The sequence below is a fragment of the Tursiops truncatus genome, chromosome 4 (genome assembly GCF_011762595.2).
Source record: "Tursiops truncatus isolate mTurTru1 chromosome 4, mTurTru1.mat.Y, whole genome shotgun sequence".
NCBI lineage: Eukaryota > Metazoa > Chordata > Mammalia > Artiodactyla > Delphinidae > Tursiops > Tursiops truncatus.
This window is the reverse complement of record NC_047037.1, coordinates 31538119-31556353: the sequence shown is the minus strand read 5'-3', so window position 1 is coordinate 31556353 and position 18235 is coordinate 31538119. Positions and strand designations below refer to the sequence as shown.

The 18235-nt window shown below is 49.1% G+C and overlaps 1 protein-coding gene across 1 annotated transcript in view; it reads left to right on the top strand.

Annotated features, from left to right (window-relative positions):
• Positions 1 to 14681, top strand: part of EPHB1 (EPH receptor B1) — a 285588-nt gene extending 270907 nt beyond the window's left edge. The window contains exons 13-16 of the mRNA XM_073803646.1: positions 2250 to 2399; positions 8887 to 9080; positions 10957 to 11112; positions 14510 to 14681. Of these exons, the coding sequence (XP_073659747.1) occupies positions 2250 to 2399; positions 8887 to 9080; positions 10957 to 11112; positions 14510 to 14618 (609 nt within the window). The 3' untranslated portion in view covers positions 14619 to 14681. The remainder of the gene's footprint in view (positions 1 to 2249; positions 2400 to 8886; positions 9081 to 10956; positions 11113 to 14509) is intronic.
• The last annotated feature ends 3554 nt before the right edge of the window (positions 14682 to 18235 follow it).

The following is an 18235-nucleotide window of genomic DNA, read 5'->3' as shown; positions in this document are numbered from 1 at the left end:
TGCTCTCTCCTACCTCAAGTAACCCAGGTGTATTGAGAGACCAGAAACTGCTCCCCTCTGGGGGAGCCCCAGGCGCCCTCCAGGTGTGGCAATACCACCTCCCCTAATGGGGACACACAGCATGGGGTCCCTGCGCTGTCAGACACCTGCCTCAGGTGTCTGACAACTCCCTGTTCGCTGGCTGAGTTTTCTACCTCTCTTCCCAGCCATGGTACCGAGGAGATAAAGCCAGTAAATTCATTCATGTTTTGGGGAATGGTGAGAACAGAGCCTCCTGTTGCCTCGCAGCCCAAGCCTGCCCTCCAGGCATTTGTCACGTTGCTGGCATTTGAGCTGAGAATGTCTCCCACCACAAAAGCCTGCCATCTCCTGGGGGAAATCAGGGCTGTCTTCTTGGCAGAAAGCTGGATGTGTGCCTGGGGAGGTCGGGGCCAGACAGCCTTTATTCCTCCCAGACCCCGGGTAGGAAACCAGGTAAAAATATACTTTGCAGTTTGCTCCTTTTTCTCTCACTTGTGCTCAGATTAACCACTTATACATTTTTTTTTTTTTTTTTTTTTTTTGCGGTATGCGGGCCTCTCACTGTTGTGGCCTCTCCTGTTGCGGAGCACAGGCTCCGGACGCGCAGGCTCAGCGGCCATGGCTCAGGGACCCAGCCGCTCCGCGGCATGTGGGATCTTCCCAGACTGGGGCACGAACCCGTGTCCCCTGCATTGGCAGGCAGACTCTCAACCACTGCGCCACCAGGGAAGCCCTCCACTTATACAATTTTAAGGTATTTTTGCTAAAGTCCAACACATGTTTCTGGTGATTTGAACAGATCGTGGGAATGGTCAGTATAAAAATAACCTCCTTCAGCCGAGGCAGGAGGCAGATGAGAAGGGGGAGGAGATAGGGAGCTTCAGGTCTCATAGCCCAGGCATCGCAACGGGGCCGTGGGAGTGAAGTCCAATATTTGGCCTGGAGAATTGAAAATGAGGACCATTTGCTCTAGAGAATGATGAACTCCACCCTCGTAAGTGGTATCAGTGCCCTACAGAGCTGCTCTGCTCTCTGCTCCCCTCTATTTCCCCCGTGAGAGTTCCGTGCTCTAGCCATCCTGCATTGCTGGCAGTTACCATCTTCTCTGTTACCCCAGCATCTGCACAGGCTGCTCTCTGCCTGGACTTCCCTCCTCCCCACACTCTGCCTGATTAACTAGTTACCACGTGTATAGCGTGGACCCTCTATGCCAGGCCCTGCCCCAGCACTAGATGGAGCGTAATCCACTTATCCTCACGATGACCTGACTGTGTAAGTGTGATCACTACCCCCATTTTGGCAATGAGATACAGAGGCACAGAGAGGTTAGGTAACTTGCCCTAGGTCACACAGGTAGAAAGGGACAATACTGGTATCCACACCTGGCCAAAGGCTTCAGGAAACTGCCCTTCTGACTGCTCCTGTCCACCTTCCCTGACCCCTTCCTATGTTAGGGAGTTTCCTCTGGTTCTCAGAACACCCCGTATCTGCCTCGGCCTCACCCTCATCACTTTCCACCTTGTTAACAATATGTATTAAGTTTCTGTTTTCTTGTCTGCCTCCCCATGCTTGCCCAGCTTGAGGGCAGGGCCCCTGGCTGGCTCAGCCCTGGGACACCAGCTCCTCAGAAAGGGCCTGGCACAAAGCAGTGCTTCTTGCCTATTTGTTGACGGGGTGCATGGATGGATGGATGGATAGCAACGCCTTAGGTAAACAAAACAGGCCAAGTTCTGGCGGACAAACCAAGGGCCAAGCAGAGAGCCGAAGTGGAAACTCCCAGGGTGGGATCGGAGGGTAAAATGGAGAAACAAACCTAAGGGTGGCCCTTTAGAACAATGTGTCTGCAGCTCTGCATGTCGACCTGCACAGAAGGGCAGGGAGGAGAGCCAGCATCTATCCGCTCTGGGCCCGGTAAACCCAGTGCAGCTGGGGCTGCCTGCAGGCTGCAGAGTGAGGAAAACCTGTCCCCCAGGGCTGGAGCACAAGGCAAGTGGGGCAGAGGGGCGGCGCAGCGTGATCTTGTAGTCAGGGGTGTCCCAGGAGGTATTACCAATCACTGCCTTCGTGTTTGCTTGTTTTGCTTCCTTCTGGCCCAAGTGTTGTGACTCATACATGCTGCGGGACAGCAGAGCATCACCTGCCTGTCACGGCACGGTGCCCACTTTATTCTCACGCACCTTCAGCTAGGAACCCTATGGTTGGGCTGACCAGGTTTCTCCTTCCTACAGGGAGGCAAGATCCCCGTGAGATGGACGGCTCCAGAGGCCATCGCCTACCGCAAGTTCACGTCTGCCAGCGACGTCTGGAGCTACGGGATTGTCATGTGGGAAGTCATGTCGTTTGGAGAGAGACCCTATTGGGATATGTCCAACCAAGATGTGAGTGTCAGTGGCACCTGGCTGCTACAACCCTTACCCCAGGGGTCCCACAGGCCATGGCATGCCAAGCCCACCTATCTGTTTTCTGCTTGGGGCCTCAGAACGTGAACGTGAGGTGTCCAGGGCAGGGGATATTGGATCCCCTTGGCACCAATATTTGAACTAATCAAAGAGCCCAGCATGACCCCAAAGCCTGTAAAGATGCCCAGGGCAATGCAGGAGACAATGGGCTGGTTCCGAATGGCCAGGAACCATGAATAGATCAGGCTCAAAGTGAATCAGGAAATTCTACCCCACTTCAGACCTCCATCATCACGTGTAAAGGAAGGGAAGCCGTGCTGGTGGGAGGGCGGGCCTGGCTTCCAGGCTGCTCTGCTCTGACAGATGTGCTGTGTTGAGCCAGCTGCAGCTTCTGTCTGGGACTCACACCTCTCCGCTTTAAAGAGAGGAATTAATCGTAAAAGCCCTTCTTTCCTGAGAATCCGCTCTTCTGGGAGTCTGTGTCACCTGTCAGTGAAGGAGGTGCTGAGTGACAGTCCCAAGGCTGGTCAGCTTCAGATGGGCCTCAGGAGGGGACCTGTCTGAGTGGAGGTCAGCAACAACCTTCCAGGCCACTCACAAGGGACAGGGGGAAAGGAAAGGGCCATCTGAGATGCTTTAAGCAGAGGCATTTTGGGGAGGTGTTCCAGAGGGGACCCTTTGCTACATAATTACTAAAAGGTAGGAAGACTTTGAGGATGATTTGCTTTGGTAAGGTCCCAGTCAAAATCCTACCTGGATTCCCCCACTGCCTTGGACCCTGAGCTGTTCCCCAGGGCCACTCCTCCTTTGTGTTCTGAATACATGCCCTCCCCTTGGAGAGTCTGCAGTGTCAGTGTTACCTCTGTTCTCTGCTTGCTCTTCCCATCACCTCGTGGGACAGTTATTATCTTTCCCAACTTCCAAGCAAGAAGAGGCAGAGCTGGCCCAGTCCAGATGGGGAAACCAGCCACCCCATAAGCACCTACAGAGTGGGTAGGCTCTTCGTTACTCGTAAACTGGAGAAGTCTGCCCCCAGCCAGCCCTCTATCCAGACAGACGTTCCGAGCCATGGCTGTCGCTCATAAGGTTGAGAAAGGTGGCCATCTGGGAGTCCAGGAAACACTTTCCAATGAGCCAAAATGGGAGCTGGGTGCTGCCGTGACAGTGAGTAGAGTGGCTTCAGCCCAGAGCAGGTGAAATGGCTGCGTCCTTAACCAGGTCCTGCTGCCGACCATGTGTGGCATCTAGGTCCTCTATTATCTCTGATTATCCATGCTTTGTCTCTGCTCCTGTAGCATGTCAAATCGGTAAGTGTTGGAATTGATGCCAAGGCTGCTTTCATGAAATCAAGTGCACCCTGGTTTTGTCCATACTGTCAGCTAGATGAGTAATAAACGTTAGCCGGAAAACGCAGACCCATTTTGTCCTGCCCGGAGACTGTAATCCGATTAAGCTCAATTCAGCACGCATGGAACGGATTATGAAACTCTGACAGGCAAGATTTGACATTCAAGATATTCTCAGCAAATGCATTCACCTCTGCTGAAAACAAGTGAAGTTTCTGATATTAGACTTCCAGAATTCCCAAATCATTCATTCAACGAACACTCAGGGTATGCTAACTGTGACTAAGCATTGTGCTTGTCGGCTCTGTTCTTGGGGGGGTTTATAGCCCAGTGGCACATACACAGGGCTGTGGGAACATTTTGGGGGGAGGTAAGGAAGGTTTCCAGATATTTGACACTTGAGCTGGGCCTCAAAGGGAATAAGGACATCTGCAAAGTAGCTGTTTATTCTAATTTTATTGTATTTCTAAAAAATAAAGCCTCTCAGCATTGTTCCAAGTACCATTCCACTCTCTGTGGAAGGCGGAGGGTGACTTTTGCCCATTCAGAAGGTATCTTCTGACCCAGCCTGGGAGAGAGGCAGGAGGGGCTCCCAGCAGCTCGGGCTGCAGCCCGACTCATCAGAAACCACTGAGGTGGTGGCAATAAAGGATTTTACAGATGACAATTGAAAGGCTTTACGAAAGAGAATTGCAGAGGCAAGTCAGAGTGCTGGTAATTGGGCTTCCGGAGCCCAGGAAGGTCTTTGAACATGTACAGAGTTTGTCAGCCAGAGAGAGAACTTGGAAGTTCTACGGCTTGGATCTGATTGACAGAGATAATGAGAGTGGCAGTGTCTGTGGGGAGAAGCTGTGGTTTTACTGAAACATCAGAGCTCATCTTAACCCCCTCTGCCCTGGATCCTCCACTGCTCTGAGCTCCTCCACTTTTCTCCCTCCGCATGGAAGGTCGAGGAAGCCCGCCCACTGCCCAACTTCACTAATGAAAAGTGCACGTCTGGGGGCAGCCAGGAGCCCCTCTGGGGACAGGAGAGCAAGGGGAGGGGCCCTGCTCCTTTCCCAGAGGAGCTCCAGCCCTGGTCCCCAGTCCAGACCACCTGTCCCTGGTCCCCACCTAATACCCGCACCTGCCATCTCGGGGTACAGGTGAGCAAAGGCAGCCCTCACCCCATCCCGTTGCTGCAGACCATTCAAAGCAAGTCAGCCCTGCTCCGTGACAGCTGCCGAGACTGGTTCTCGCTGCCACACTCGCCATCACCTTCTGTCTGGAGACGCCATCTGATCTCATTTCAATCTCCAGTCTTTTCAGCATCCATTTATCTCATCCTGTTGTGGACCAAGGAAAGGGGCCCAGGACTCGCTCTGATTTTTCTATTCTGCTCAGCAGGACCCCCTCTGCCCCCAAGCTTGGGCCATATCTTTCTTCACAATGCAGACGCAGTCACTGGCGTTTGGACTGAAAGTGGTTCTCCTGCCTCCTACCTGTTTTCTCCATACCTGCCAGTGAAGCAGGCATGACAGGGAGTGATCCCAAAGCCCCATTAGAGGACTACAATTCCTTTTTCAAAATAACGATGTTTTAATTCGATTGTAAGTTATATGTATTTGGAAAATTTAGAAAACACCCAGATCCTTAAAAAGAACAAAAATCTCCAAAGGCATAGTGCTTCAGAGAAAGACTTGACTAGATAAATATTACCCATACAACAATTAATGACGTAGTACTTTTTCTTTGGAGTGGAGGGTAAAGCTTTTATTTTTTTCATATGTGCAAGAAGCGTCAATGTTCCCAGAGCATCTATTCGAGTAATAACAACAAAGTTATCTAGAAGAAATAGCAAATAGGAATTCCCTGGTGGTCCAGTGGTTAGGACTCTGTGCTTTCCGATTTTTCACTCCCAAGGGCATGGGTTCGATCCCTGGTCAGGAACTAACATCCCTCAAGCTGCGAGGCGGGGCCAAACATTAAAAAAAAAAAAAAAAAAGCAAATGGAATAAAGTCCCATTTGTAAACAAGAGCATGGGAAGGGGGCTCCTCTATCCTCTGTCCTGAAAGGTGAGATACAGAGAGGGAGGTGGCATTTACCAAGTCCCCACTACATGCTTGGTGCTTCCCAAACACCATCTTCCTGGACCTCCAGTTGGCCGGCAGCAGAACAGCAACCCTCTTTGAAGAGAAGACCTCCACTGTAATAGACGTGGCTGCAGTGACAGCCTCCATGTGATGATGGGATTCTTTCTACTCATATGTGTGGTGCTCAATGCTTATCACCTCACTGTGTCATTTAATCCTTCTCACACCCCCATCTGTGCAGTTTCAGGAAGTCAACTGACTCTCCCAAGTTTCTGGAGCTAATAAGAAATGGAACTAGGATCTGAACCCAGACCTCCAAGGTCTATGCCCCTGATGGCAATGCCACACCATCACTAACACAGTGCGTGGGGCTACACTCCTGTGGACCTGCAGGGAGGAGGAATCAGTGACTCTCTGATGTCCTCTTAAAAGGAAAGTCAGCACATCAAACAAACAGAGGAAGTACAGAAACACACGCCAGGATGGTGTTCCAAAAATTCCAACGAGGTGGCCTGCAGAAGAGCTGGGGGAAAAGCAGCTTAGTGGTGTCCAGTCGAAAGCTCACAGACGGAAGAGTCAGCACGTGCCTGGGTCCCCAGTCTCTCGATGCTCTGCCAGGAGTGCTCGGGTCAGCTGGTCACACCCCTGAGTTGCGCCCCCTTAGAGGGCTCCTTCCTCTTACGGGCAGATGGGAGAGTAATCTTGTTGGGGGGAACATTTGTGTTTGGGAATCTGGTCATCAAATAATTTGGGCAGCAATGCCAGTGGTTTAAGGGGAACAGGAGCTGCCCTACACTGGAAGACTTTGGGGGCCCCTAACCCCCAAAAGAAGTTGAATTTGGACACCAGCCCCTCCTGCTGGTCCCACCTAGCTTGTCCTTAGGCAGCCCAGAAAGAGCTCGTGGGGCCATTCAGTGGGTAATCCCACTTGTCCCCTTGGTGAGTGGGGACTCTGTGACAGGGCCTCTTAATCTGGCTGCTTGGAAGGAGCTGGAAAGGATGCCAGTTTTAAGCAAGGCTATTCATCCTCATGGATTACTTGGTTTAGCTCCATACCCCTGTTTCCTACCGTGAAGACATCAAATAGCTCCAAGGACTGTTCTCCAGGCTGAGATTCCTGTGGCATCCCCACAGAGCCTAGGAAGAGTGGGTTTCAAGGTATTCAAAACTTAAACTCAGGGACTTCCCTGGTGGTCCAGTGGGTAAGACTCCACGCTCCCAATGCAAGGGGCCCAGGTTCGATCCCTGGTCGGGGAACTAGATCCCACATGCATACTGCAACTAAGACTCGGCACAGATAAATAAATAAATAAATATTAAAAAAAAAAATTAAACTCAGATACCCCTGTGATTTTTTCCCAACCCTATCCCTTAGTAGCTTCGTGCCCTCAGGCAAATGACTTCCCTGTTTGTGCATTCATTTCCTCATGGGGAAAATAGGGCTAAAATGCCCTCCTCAGAGGATAACAGGTAATTTGACTGACAACAGTCTGGCTAAGATAAACATTTGTTAGTGGTATAAAATATTATTCAAAAGTGCATATTCCCAGTTGCTGTTTTTTTATAAAGTGGTCACATTGGTGTGGCTTGTATGCTTGTTTGTTTTTCTGCCACATCGAATAGAAGGAATAATACACCTTGATTATCTCTAATGACTTCAGGTTATTATATTATCTCATGCCCCGTCTCATGCCCTGTATCCTGTGCATAGAATTTGTAAAACTATAAACTGATTGAGAATGTTCACTTTCTGACCAATTTACAAAGTAAAAAAAAAAGAATAATCAGTTGAAATGAATCTGACATTTTTTAAAGTAGAGGCAAAAATACCTGAAAATCCCTGAACTCCAAATTATTCCCTATGTTGTTAAAGGTGCTTTAACTGTTTATATTAATGTAAAGTCAATGCCTAATTATTATAGAAAATAAACGTACAAAGAAACAAAAAGAAAAACACAAAGGGCATTCATGTTTCTGCCTGCCCAGAGGCAACCACCGTTAGTTCCATGATACAGATCCTTCCAAGGACTTTTCTATGCATGTGTGTAATTATTAGTTTTTGTTTTGTTTTGATTCTTGCTTTTTTACAAAAGCAAGCTTATACCATACCTGCTTTATACCATACCTGCACTTACGCAGCCTGCTGTTTTGCCTAATATTACAATGTGAGTATATTTCCATTTCAATAGGCACATTTTTGTAACATCTTAAGGCCTGCATTGTATTCCTGGCCTTCCATTGTGTTATAATAAATTACAGAGCAGGCATAATTGTTTTAAATGAATTAGAAATTAAGAAGTAAAGGGTGAAAAACACAACAATCTGAAGAACAGAAAAAGGACTTAAAGATCCTAAAATCTTTGCAAAACTGTCCCCTGGAGTCTGCGAAAATTAACAAAACCTGATTGGAGATATTCATGTTGGATCACCTTGTTATTTCCACTGTTGTCATTGTACCGAACCAATTTGTTTAACTAGATTATCTTCTACCCAATTCCTGTCGCTGCCTCATGAAGGTTAAGGCAGAAGGTGCCTAGGAAGCATCTAGAGGGTCCTTGGCATGGAGTAGGCCCTCCATCAAATTGTGATCCCTTCTCCCACTTTCTTTTCCCGTAGCAGTGAAAGGATGAGGTCACGATGGGCTTTGGTGGGTGTCCTTTGCAAATAGTTGGCACGTTTCCCATGTGCCATTGTTTCATCTGCCCTGGTGCCACCAGCTGCCAATAAGGCAGAATTGGGCCTGACGTCCTCTCAGGGAGAAGCTCAAACCATTCTTCAGTAAACATTTACAGCCATCTAGTGCGTGTCAGGCCCTGTGCCAGGTGCTGGGGACACAAAGGCACAAGAAGAGGTGGGCCCTGCTTTCTGGGAACTCACAGTGTAGGGGGAAAAGCCAAGTACATGTAAAATCTCTTACTGCGGGAGGTATAGGAGCACAGAAGGCGGGGCACCTGGGGTAAGGAGGCTCCATCCTCGGAAGCTAATTTGTGAATGACTGGCTGGTGGCTCATCCCCAATCACACCTGTTCCCATGTGTGTCACTGCAGGTCATCAATGCCATTGAGCAGGACTACAGGCTGCCCCCACCCATGGACTGCCCAGCTGCTCTACACCAGCTCATGCTGGACTGCTGGCAAAAAGACCGTAACAGCCGGCCCCGATTTGCAGAGATTGTCAACACCCTGGACAAGATGATCCGGAACCCAGCAAGTCTCAAGACTGTGGCAACCATCACCGCCGTGTGAGTCTAGTGGAGCCGGGTGGCTCCTAGGGGTGAGTGGTCTCACAGTCAGGCAGGGCCCAGAGCGAGGCTCCTAGCCTTCAGTCTACTGAGAGCAAGGGGGAGACAGCTGAGCTTATCCACGGATGGAAGAAGTTCCAACACTCTTCCCTTCCTTTTTCTCTTCCATCTCTCTGAAATATCCCCTGCCTCCAGCATGGGCTGTAGACAGATGAAAAGATAACATATCTGTATCTCTACCTTCCATTGGCCTCAGGTGGGCTGGGCACTGGGCTCTGTAGTAGTTGAGTGTATCTGGTCTGACTGGTATGAGACCCCACTTGTGGGCAATCCTGTTTCAGGAAGGCACCCTTTCTGTTAACCACACCAGCGCATGAGGCAGGTGGAGCTGCAGACTTGGAACCTTGGCCAACCTATTAACAGGTAAAGGCCCTGACTGATGTGGGACAAAGAAATTCAGAGCAGTTGGATTTGTTATAAGCAAATGCACAGAACTGTCAGCTGTCAGCCACAGTCAGCTGTACATCACTCCTTTACATTTGCAGAGTGAACTCATTTGTTAATTCATCCTTTCGACCAGAGTTTATTGGGTGCTTATGTGCTAAGCACTGTGCCCTTGCTGACTGTATAGAATAAGCAAGATAGACATGCCCTCATGGAGCTTAGAATCATTTAGGAGCAGCGAACATTAATCAGATGATTGCCCAAAGAAATACAAACTGAGACTTCACTGGCCAGTGCGGCAGGGAAGTGCCTGATGCTTGGAGAGCATACACCTTGGTCTGGCGTCAGGGAGGCGACCCTGATGCCTGTTATTTTGGTTGCGAGCTGAGGAGGGAGGGTGCGTTAACTGAATGAAAGGAAGATGGGAGTAGAGAGTCAGGGTTCCAGATCAAGGGTACAGCATGTGCAGAGGCCCGAGTGTGCGAAGGACAGGGCCAGCGTGTTGGGAGTGCAGTTTGTGGGGGGACCAGGTGGGGACTGGGGCTGGTGAGGTGGGCGAGAGACAGACACTCAGAGCCTTTAGGCCCTGCTAAGACTTCGGAGCTTGGTTTTCAGAGCAATGATCACCCACTGAAGGGTTTGACATGAATCAGGTCAGGAGTTGGGTTATTGTCAGGATCACATCTCCATATTTTAAAGAGCACCAGGCTATAACATGGACCTGTTGTTGAGGGGACCATGAAGACAGAGTTGGTAGGAGGACATGGCAGTAGTAACCATGGTAGAGAAGAGAGCATCTTAAGTCAGGCTAATGGTGTGGAAAGAAACGTTGAGTTTGAGAGATTTTGAAGGTCAAATCTTTATGACTTGGTGAAGGGTTGGGCACGGGTGCTGAAAGTGAGGGCGATGTGAAGATGGTACCCTGATTTCTGGACTGGGTACCTGGGGTGGGGGGTTCTGCTTTGAGAACATGCCCGAGAAGGTCAGTGGTGGGCTGCTCTGTTCCATTTCTTTCTGTTAGCTGAGGACGGAACCCGGAGGAAAAAATGTTACCGATAGATTTGGAGAGGTTGCAGTGAACTTTATATATTTGTTAAAGGAGCATATCTTTGGTTGGTGAAGCTCTTAGATTTCAGTTTACAAAGGAGTTGTGGTCCTTCTCTTCCTTTCAGACTGCCTGCTGTGCCAGTCTGCCCGTCTGGGCTGACCGGCATGGGACAGAGCCCAGAGCCATGGGGACTGGCCACCTGGCCTTGAGAAACCATGCAAGCTCAGGATTGTGTAGGGAAGGAAGGGTCAGCCTGGGTTTCCTGCATAATCCTCATCCCACCAGGGGTGCTGAACCTCCATGAAGTCTGCCGTCCGCCCAGAGTGTGCCTCTGCCCATGCGCCCCTGCAGCTGTGGGGTCACCTACTCCCCTCTGTCTTCCAGGCCTTCCCAGCCCCTGCTCGACCGTTCCATCCCAGACTTCACTGCCTTTACCACCGTGGATGACTGGCTCAGTGCCATCAAAATGGTCCAGTACAGGGACAGCTTCCTCACCGCCGGCTTCACCTCCCTCCAGCTGGTCACCCAGATGACGTCGGAGTGAGTGACGGGAATCACCTCTGTCCGGCCCATGGGTGGGGTCAAGGCTCCCTGCCTGCAATCACCCGTGGTGCAAGTCATGCCTTCTGGCCTCATCCTCAGGGCTCCACCTCAGCGCAGAATCGGACCTGGTGGGGAAGCGCCTTGGGAAGACGGAGGGCTGGGGTGGGGAGGCCCAGATCTATTCTGGGTCCCAAATGAGAGTTCTTCAAAGTCACAGCCATATGTCATTTGCCTAATCACTGAGAGTCTCTCCTCTGTTTAAGTTTTTAAACTCAGCCCATCAAAGAGAGCATCCAGCTGGAAAGAACACAGCCAGCCAGCACTTTAAACAGCATAGCAGGAAGAGGCAGAGCCTGATTCAGCAGCAATCTCCGATGTACTGGGAGCCTGTCTTCGTGCTTAGACAGCGCTTGTAAATAAGCCGACGTTTCCATCCCCCACTAGTTATTTTCTAGGCTGCAACCCCCATAAGAGTGTGGAAGAATACAAAAACTAAAATTATTCAAATCAGATGAGAGCCAGAAAGGGTCTTAAAGGCCCACGTAGTCCATCATTTCCCCAAGAATGTTCTGAGCGGTACCCGCTCTGGGAAATGTTAATAGGTTCTCCTTGGAAAAAAGGTCCCATGGTCAAATAAATTTGGGAAATACTGAGCACTTTAGCACTCTCTTGGAGAGTCACTCCACATATTAGCATTGTAAAGGCCGTAAGAAATCCCGAAGTAAAGAAACCCACATAAAATTATTAAATACCATGGAAGCGTATTTCAGAGGGGTGGGGTTTTCTGGGCCTGCATTTTGGGAAATCTCTATTTAGTTCCACCCCTTCTATTCAGCGATTCAGAAAGGAGGTGATGTTAGTGCCTGAAGACTCGGCCATCAGGAGTGACAAAGCGGGAACAGAAACCTGCTTTCCTGACTGCCGGGTCCATATGTTCCAGCCTGTCCATCCAGGGCCACATGGGGCCATACTTGGCTATACACACCCTGGAGTCGCCTGGGCGTCTTTAACTACTGACGTCTGATTCCTACACCCAATGTAGATCTTCTGATTCATTTGGTACATGGTGAGACCTGGGCATCAGGACGTTAAAACTCCCCAGGTGATTCTAATGTGCAGCAAAGCTTGGGAACCACTGGATAGAGTGGGCAAGTCGAATTTTGAATACATACACACACACGCACACGCACACGCACACACACACACACACACACAGAGCAGGGACCTTACCAGCTGCCCAGCTGTGACGTGTACTAACGGCACCAGGGTTGGTAGCCTATGACACACATTTTCCCTGACAGAGGATAAATCAGTCCGCCAGGCAGTTGACAAACACTTACTGATCACCTGTTCTGTGTCAGGTTCAGTGCTGGGTGCTGGGATTCCCTGCTGGGGCAGGCCAGTTGCTGAGTCCCAGGGGAGAGGCGGGGGTCATCCATCCTGAGTAGTTGAGCCCCAGGGGGATGGCTTATTGAAAGTCAGCCTTCCAACCCAGATTCCGGCTCTGCAGTCAGTCTTCATAGAGTCCAGCTTCATGTCTCTCAAGTTTATTCTTGCCTGAAATGATGGAACCTCCAGTTTCTCCCAGGAAATGACTTGGATGTGCCTCTAGCCTTGGATCCACTCAACACCAGAATTCACTTTTTCAAACCTGAGTTCATTTCCTGGTGATGCCTAAAAACGTCCTTACCATTATGAGTTATCGTCAGACACCAAAAATAAACACTAACCCCTTCCCAGTGGAGAACCAGCTTTCCCAGCCCACAGAGCTGAAAAGCATGCCGGGGCTCAGGGGCAGAGTGGGCGTCCATGAAGGCAGGGCTGCGCCTGCTTTCCCACTGTCATGGGGCTGCGTACGGGGACCATCATCACCCGATCCCCCACAAACTGAAGGAGTCAAATGGAGTAATTCCCTCAGTCTGGGAATAGCCACATGAAAAAGAGCTAGAGGAAAAATAAAAGGAAAGTGAAACTGAAAAGTAAGGGATTTACTTCAAAGTAAAAAATGTCCACACACTATTGGAGCACTCTCGTTTGCTACTTGAGAGAAAAAAGGCAGGAAAAGAATATGTGTACGTAAATAAAGTAGATTGAGGGACCATTTGTGAATTCAAAATCCAAGCATACCTCTCAAACTTGTGTGCTGAAAAGACGTGGGCAATTTGACAATCTAGACCAGTGACAGCCCTCGGGGGACTGAGAGCCAGCTGAAAGGAGGGGTCAGGAGAGCGCAGGCATTGTGGACGGGGGCCCAGCACAGGGGCCTCCTCATACACCTTGTGCACAGTGCACAGAGCGATCTGCTCGGCTGCGGCAGGGGGGGTCCTCAGGGAATACAGTCAGGACGTTAGAAGAATTCTGAGAGCAGCCCTGCAGGGTGGCTGAGAGCCAGGCCATCCTGAATTTGAAGCCCAGCTCCTCCACTGCTTACCTGCTGTGTGATCTTGAGCATGTTACTTAACTTCTCTGAGCCCTACTCTAGAAAGGGGCAAATAATAATAGTGCCCACCTCTTGGTTTGTGCTAAGAGGTAAGTGGAATAGTACATACAAGGCAACTGGCCTATTGTCTGCCTGCAGGACACACATGAGAAATGATGGCTGGTAAATTATTATCATTGACTCTGAGTGGTTTGACAGTTTTTATGAAATGCTTCCATAGGTATAAATAAGTTAGTACATGGCACATGGGAAGCACTCAAGTACTGTAATATTATTAACTAAAAAAAGATGTATGGGTCTCCCCAAAGACAAGTATAAGCCATGAACTTGTTCATATTAAGATTCACAGTTCAGAGATGAATCCAGTGCAAATCCCTACCCTAAACATCTTCCTTGGATTCCTGCTCGGGCAGATATTTGAAAGTTATTTTGAGATCACCCTTCTTAAAAATTCATGACGTTAAAATTCAAACAGAGGCAGAAAATGGAAACTCAGGGGAAAACATCAGAAAACCAGGCAAGCCTCACATCTTTTCAATCACAGTGGGCGATCACTAATTTAGGCAGAAACCTCACAGAATAACTGAAGCCCCATACAGTGTGTGCTTGCATTGTTAAAAAAAAAAATAGCAGAGGAAAGTTCTAGCCCACCTAGGGTTATGGACACAAGGAAGGGCTGCTCCAGAACCCGCAGGCAAGCAACAAGGCACAGCACTTCCAGGGTCATCTAAGTTGGAGGGGGCATTGGAGGTGGGGGCCACTGCTTGGAGGAAGTGAGATAGAGCAAGAGAATATCTAGTTAGGTGTTTTTCAGACTCGGGTAAACTTGGGCTCATTAGAGTTTAAACACTTTTATTTGCCTACCCCACTATTATCAGGAGCTTGCCTTCTGTGACGAGTTTTGATCTGTGAAAAGCACTAACGTGCCTTCTTTTGTGGCTTTTTCCCACCTAGAGACCTCCTGAGAATAGGCGTCACCTTGGCAGGTCATCAGAAGAAGATCCTGAACAGCATCCTGTCTATGAGGGTCCAGATGAATCAATCACCAACGGCAATGGCATGAGAACTCTCGTTTTCTGTGGGGAGGAGAGGAAGGAAAAGGACCAGGCTCGGGGGGGAACCAGAGGTTGACCACTGTGGAATGTCCTGGAGAGACTGGCTTTTCAGCTGAGAAATGCATTCTCATCAACGAAGAATAAACTGGACCTATTCCTAATAGGCAACCTTCATTTCTCAGTGACAGACGCAGGTTTAAGATGACGTGGGAAACCAAATATGTAAGAATAAAAATACACAAAGGTGATGTTTGACGGAAGTGAAGACAAAACAATATGTGTCTGGGGCACCAAGCGTGAACACAGCTCCCACCCTGGGTGGGCTGGAGTCATCCATCTACAAGAAGAAAGGGAAGGAGGTAGAGGGAAGAAACAGAAGCAATTTCCCATTTTCTTCCTCACCAATGACATTCTTTTCTTTTCTCCTTTTGTCCTCCTCCCTGAGTCCTCACCCTCCCCCCACATCCATCTCCCTTTGCTCATGACTCGTGTAGGGAAGTTTCTTCAAACAAACCCCAGCTCCTGAGTCTCCAGATGTTTTGTCAGTTGCCAAAGGACCTTGCTGACCACTGCATGGGGAATCCAACCAATTCAATTAATGTCTTCATATTGAAGAAGAGATGTACCTTCAATTGAAACCTTGTTTTTCTTTTGTTTGCATTTTCTGCAAAAAGGAAAAAAGAAACCACAAATTGGAAAAAGAAAAAAAAAAAAGAAAAACCTGTTTCCATGTTCAAGGGCACGCCTATGTATGTCTGTGTTATAAAATGACCACTTGTTCGTAACAGATGCAAACAAGAAAGAACTGGGAAGTCTTCGACCCTGGAAGATCCAAAGGGGCCAGGGCATGCTGTTGGTCTGGTTTTCTGATTGGCTCCATTGGCCTATTGGCTCAATGAGGAGACAGGGTAGGGAGAAAAATAAAATGAAAAGGGGGAAAAAACTCCAGAGGGCTTGCAAATTCAGACAGGAAACAGGTGAGTGGGTTTGAATTGGATGCAGTGTGGGACATTCGAGAATGAGACTGACTGATTCACTATTCTTGGTGACATCTGAAGAGAAGGAGAAGGAAGGTGTTTCTGGAGAATGTTCTTCCACATCCCTGGAATCTACAATTCAAGATGGCGAGGGCAAGTCCTTCTTCCCTCGTCTGGGGACTGGCTTAAGCTGTGTGACATCCGAGGAATGTTTCAGATGTGTCTGTGTTTCTCTGTATTCCTTCCTGTACCACAGTGTTCAATTCACTTTTGTAAATTCCACCTAACATTTAAATATTTTTAATTTCTCCTTCTACCTTAATCTCCTTGCTAATTTTATCTGTCTAATTAAAATGAGCAGAAGCATGTCTGGGTTTACATAGAATGGTGTCGGAGTGTGTGTTCCCAGATGCCACGTTGTAGGAGAATCCTTTATAACTGCCCTTCTTCCTCTAATAGGGGAGGGAGGGAGGGAAACACAGACTGGACCCAGGGACTCCCGAGAAGCAGAGTTTGTGAGAATCACTCTCACGGGAGTGACCCAAAGGAAGAACTAAATAAATAGGAGGCTCTGAAGCCTCAAATATGCAGCGTGAGAAGTCACTGGCAAATAAACATAAACAATCACCGATAACGCACGATCTGCCCTGAGCTCGGTTTACACACTGCATTTGAGAAGTTCACATCCAGGCCAAATCTGTAAAAGCCACTGAAGACTATTCCAGACTGCTTCCTTGTGGGGTCCGTGAATGTACAGTTACGGGGGGTGGGGGGATGCGGCAGCGAAAGAAACTAGGTTTCCCACGTAGCTTGTTTCAAACATATTTAAGGTGAGATGAGCCTTTTTCCCTATTCCGAGGTAACTTTGTACTTGGAGAGATCCTTACCTTCTGAGGCCCTTTCAAAGAGGCTCTTAGGCCTGGGGGTACAGCTCTGATGCAGAGAAGCCCCATCTTAAAGCTCCACCCTTTGCTTAGTGGGCTGGGAGAAGATGGAGAGAACTGTCTCAGCAGATTGGCATATGGCTGCAAGGGGCCCCCATCCAGCCATATAGCCAGTAGAAGAGAAAACTTTCCTTATTAATAGCTTACCAATTCCATGCACAATTTGCTAATTACCCCCACGACCTCAGTCCATGCCATGTTTTACAAGCCTAAGCAATTCAGCTAATCTACTCTCAGTTCTCCACAGGAATGAATTCTAATTTGTAACCAAATTCCTCAGGCAGCCTCCTGAGCCTGAAATCCTCACTGTGCCTCCACCAAGGCCAGCCCATCTCCTGGCTGTGGACAAAGCAAGGTCAAGGTGAAGGTCATGTCATGCCCTTTAGTAAGTTTTGTCTGTAAGATCCCACAAAAGAGAGAAAGAGAAAGAACCCAACATACACAAGGGGAAAGCATGAGGGGTCAGCAGAGCCAAGGCCTGGGCACCTCAAGGCATAGTTCCCAGTGGCAAGAATGTCACCAAGTCTGGACACGGCCCCTCCCTGTAGATGCCCAGCACGGCTTCACAGGCCAAGATCGCCCCCTCCATAGCCCGAAAGGCAGTGCCTCTCCGGAGAGTGAAACCCTGTGTACTCCCTCTGGGCAAGGGCAGGTCTCTAACCTCTCTGACATCAGTTTCGTCAGGTGCATAGTCAGCTGGTGATAACTACCTTGGAGGAAGCCTAGCTAACACTCCGGGGCAGGCCCTCCGTGCCAGGCATGTTTCTAAGGACTTTACATGTATTAACTCTCAGCAGATGCTTTATTGTTCCCCATTTTCAGGTGAGGACACTGAAATACAAAGACCTATCTTAGATCACACAATGGTGGAGCCAGCATGTGGCTCAGGCTGTCTGACTCCGTGCTCTTACTCTCCATCCCAGCAGGGCTTACCCCTAAGTCTGCATCAGCGTCACCTGGAGGGTGTGTTAAATAAAACACAAGTCACTGGGCCCCACCTCCGAGTTTTCTGATGCGGTAGATCTCAGAAGGGAAACCCAAGAATGTGCATTTCTCACAAGTTGTCAGGTGGTACTGATGCTGCTGGTCCAGGGATCACACTTGGAGAAACACTGCACTGCACAAACCTACCTTCCTAACAATTAGTAATAATAGACATAAAGCCCTTGACTCAGGCAATGATAGGCATCGAGGTTCTTGGGCTGCCCAGGAAGAGGGAAATGAACCCTCACACTCTTGGGCGTGAGGGATGGGAGAGGCTGGTCTCCTGCACCAGATGTCAGTGCCCACCTGCACTTTAGCACCAAGGGACTTTACTCACACCATGAAAAGAATTCCCTGGGGAGAAGGTTAGTGGCAGCAAGACCCCAGTCCTCTGAATTTCAGTTAGACAGGCTGCCTCACCATGTGGTAGAGAATTAATTCTAATTCAGATCCTTTCTTAAAAACACACTTTGCACAGTGGTCAGTGGCCTGTGGCCCTGAGAGCCAGGTTAGAAATGGAACCTACAGCCATGCAGTGCTGCCCAGGGTATGGCTCCCAGGGGAACCACCTGCAGCCACCAGGAGTCACAGGGGCGGGGATGACATAGGAGGCAGGTGGGAGATGCTTAATTAATGTTCCTGGGTCAGGAGTTATGGGAATGGAGGCGATTTGTGGGAAAGCCTTGGAGATTATGACTCACCTCCTTGTGGCCCCTCCCT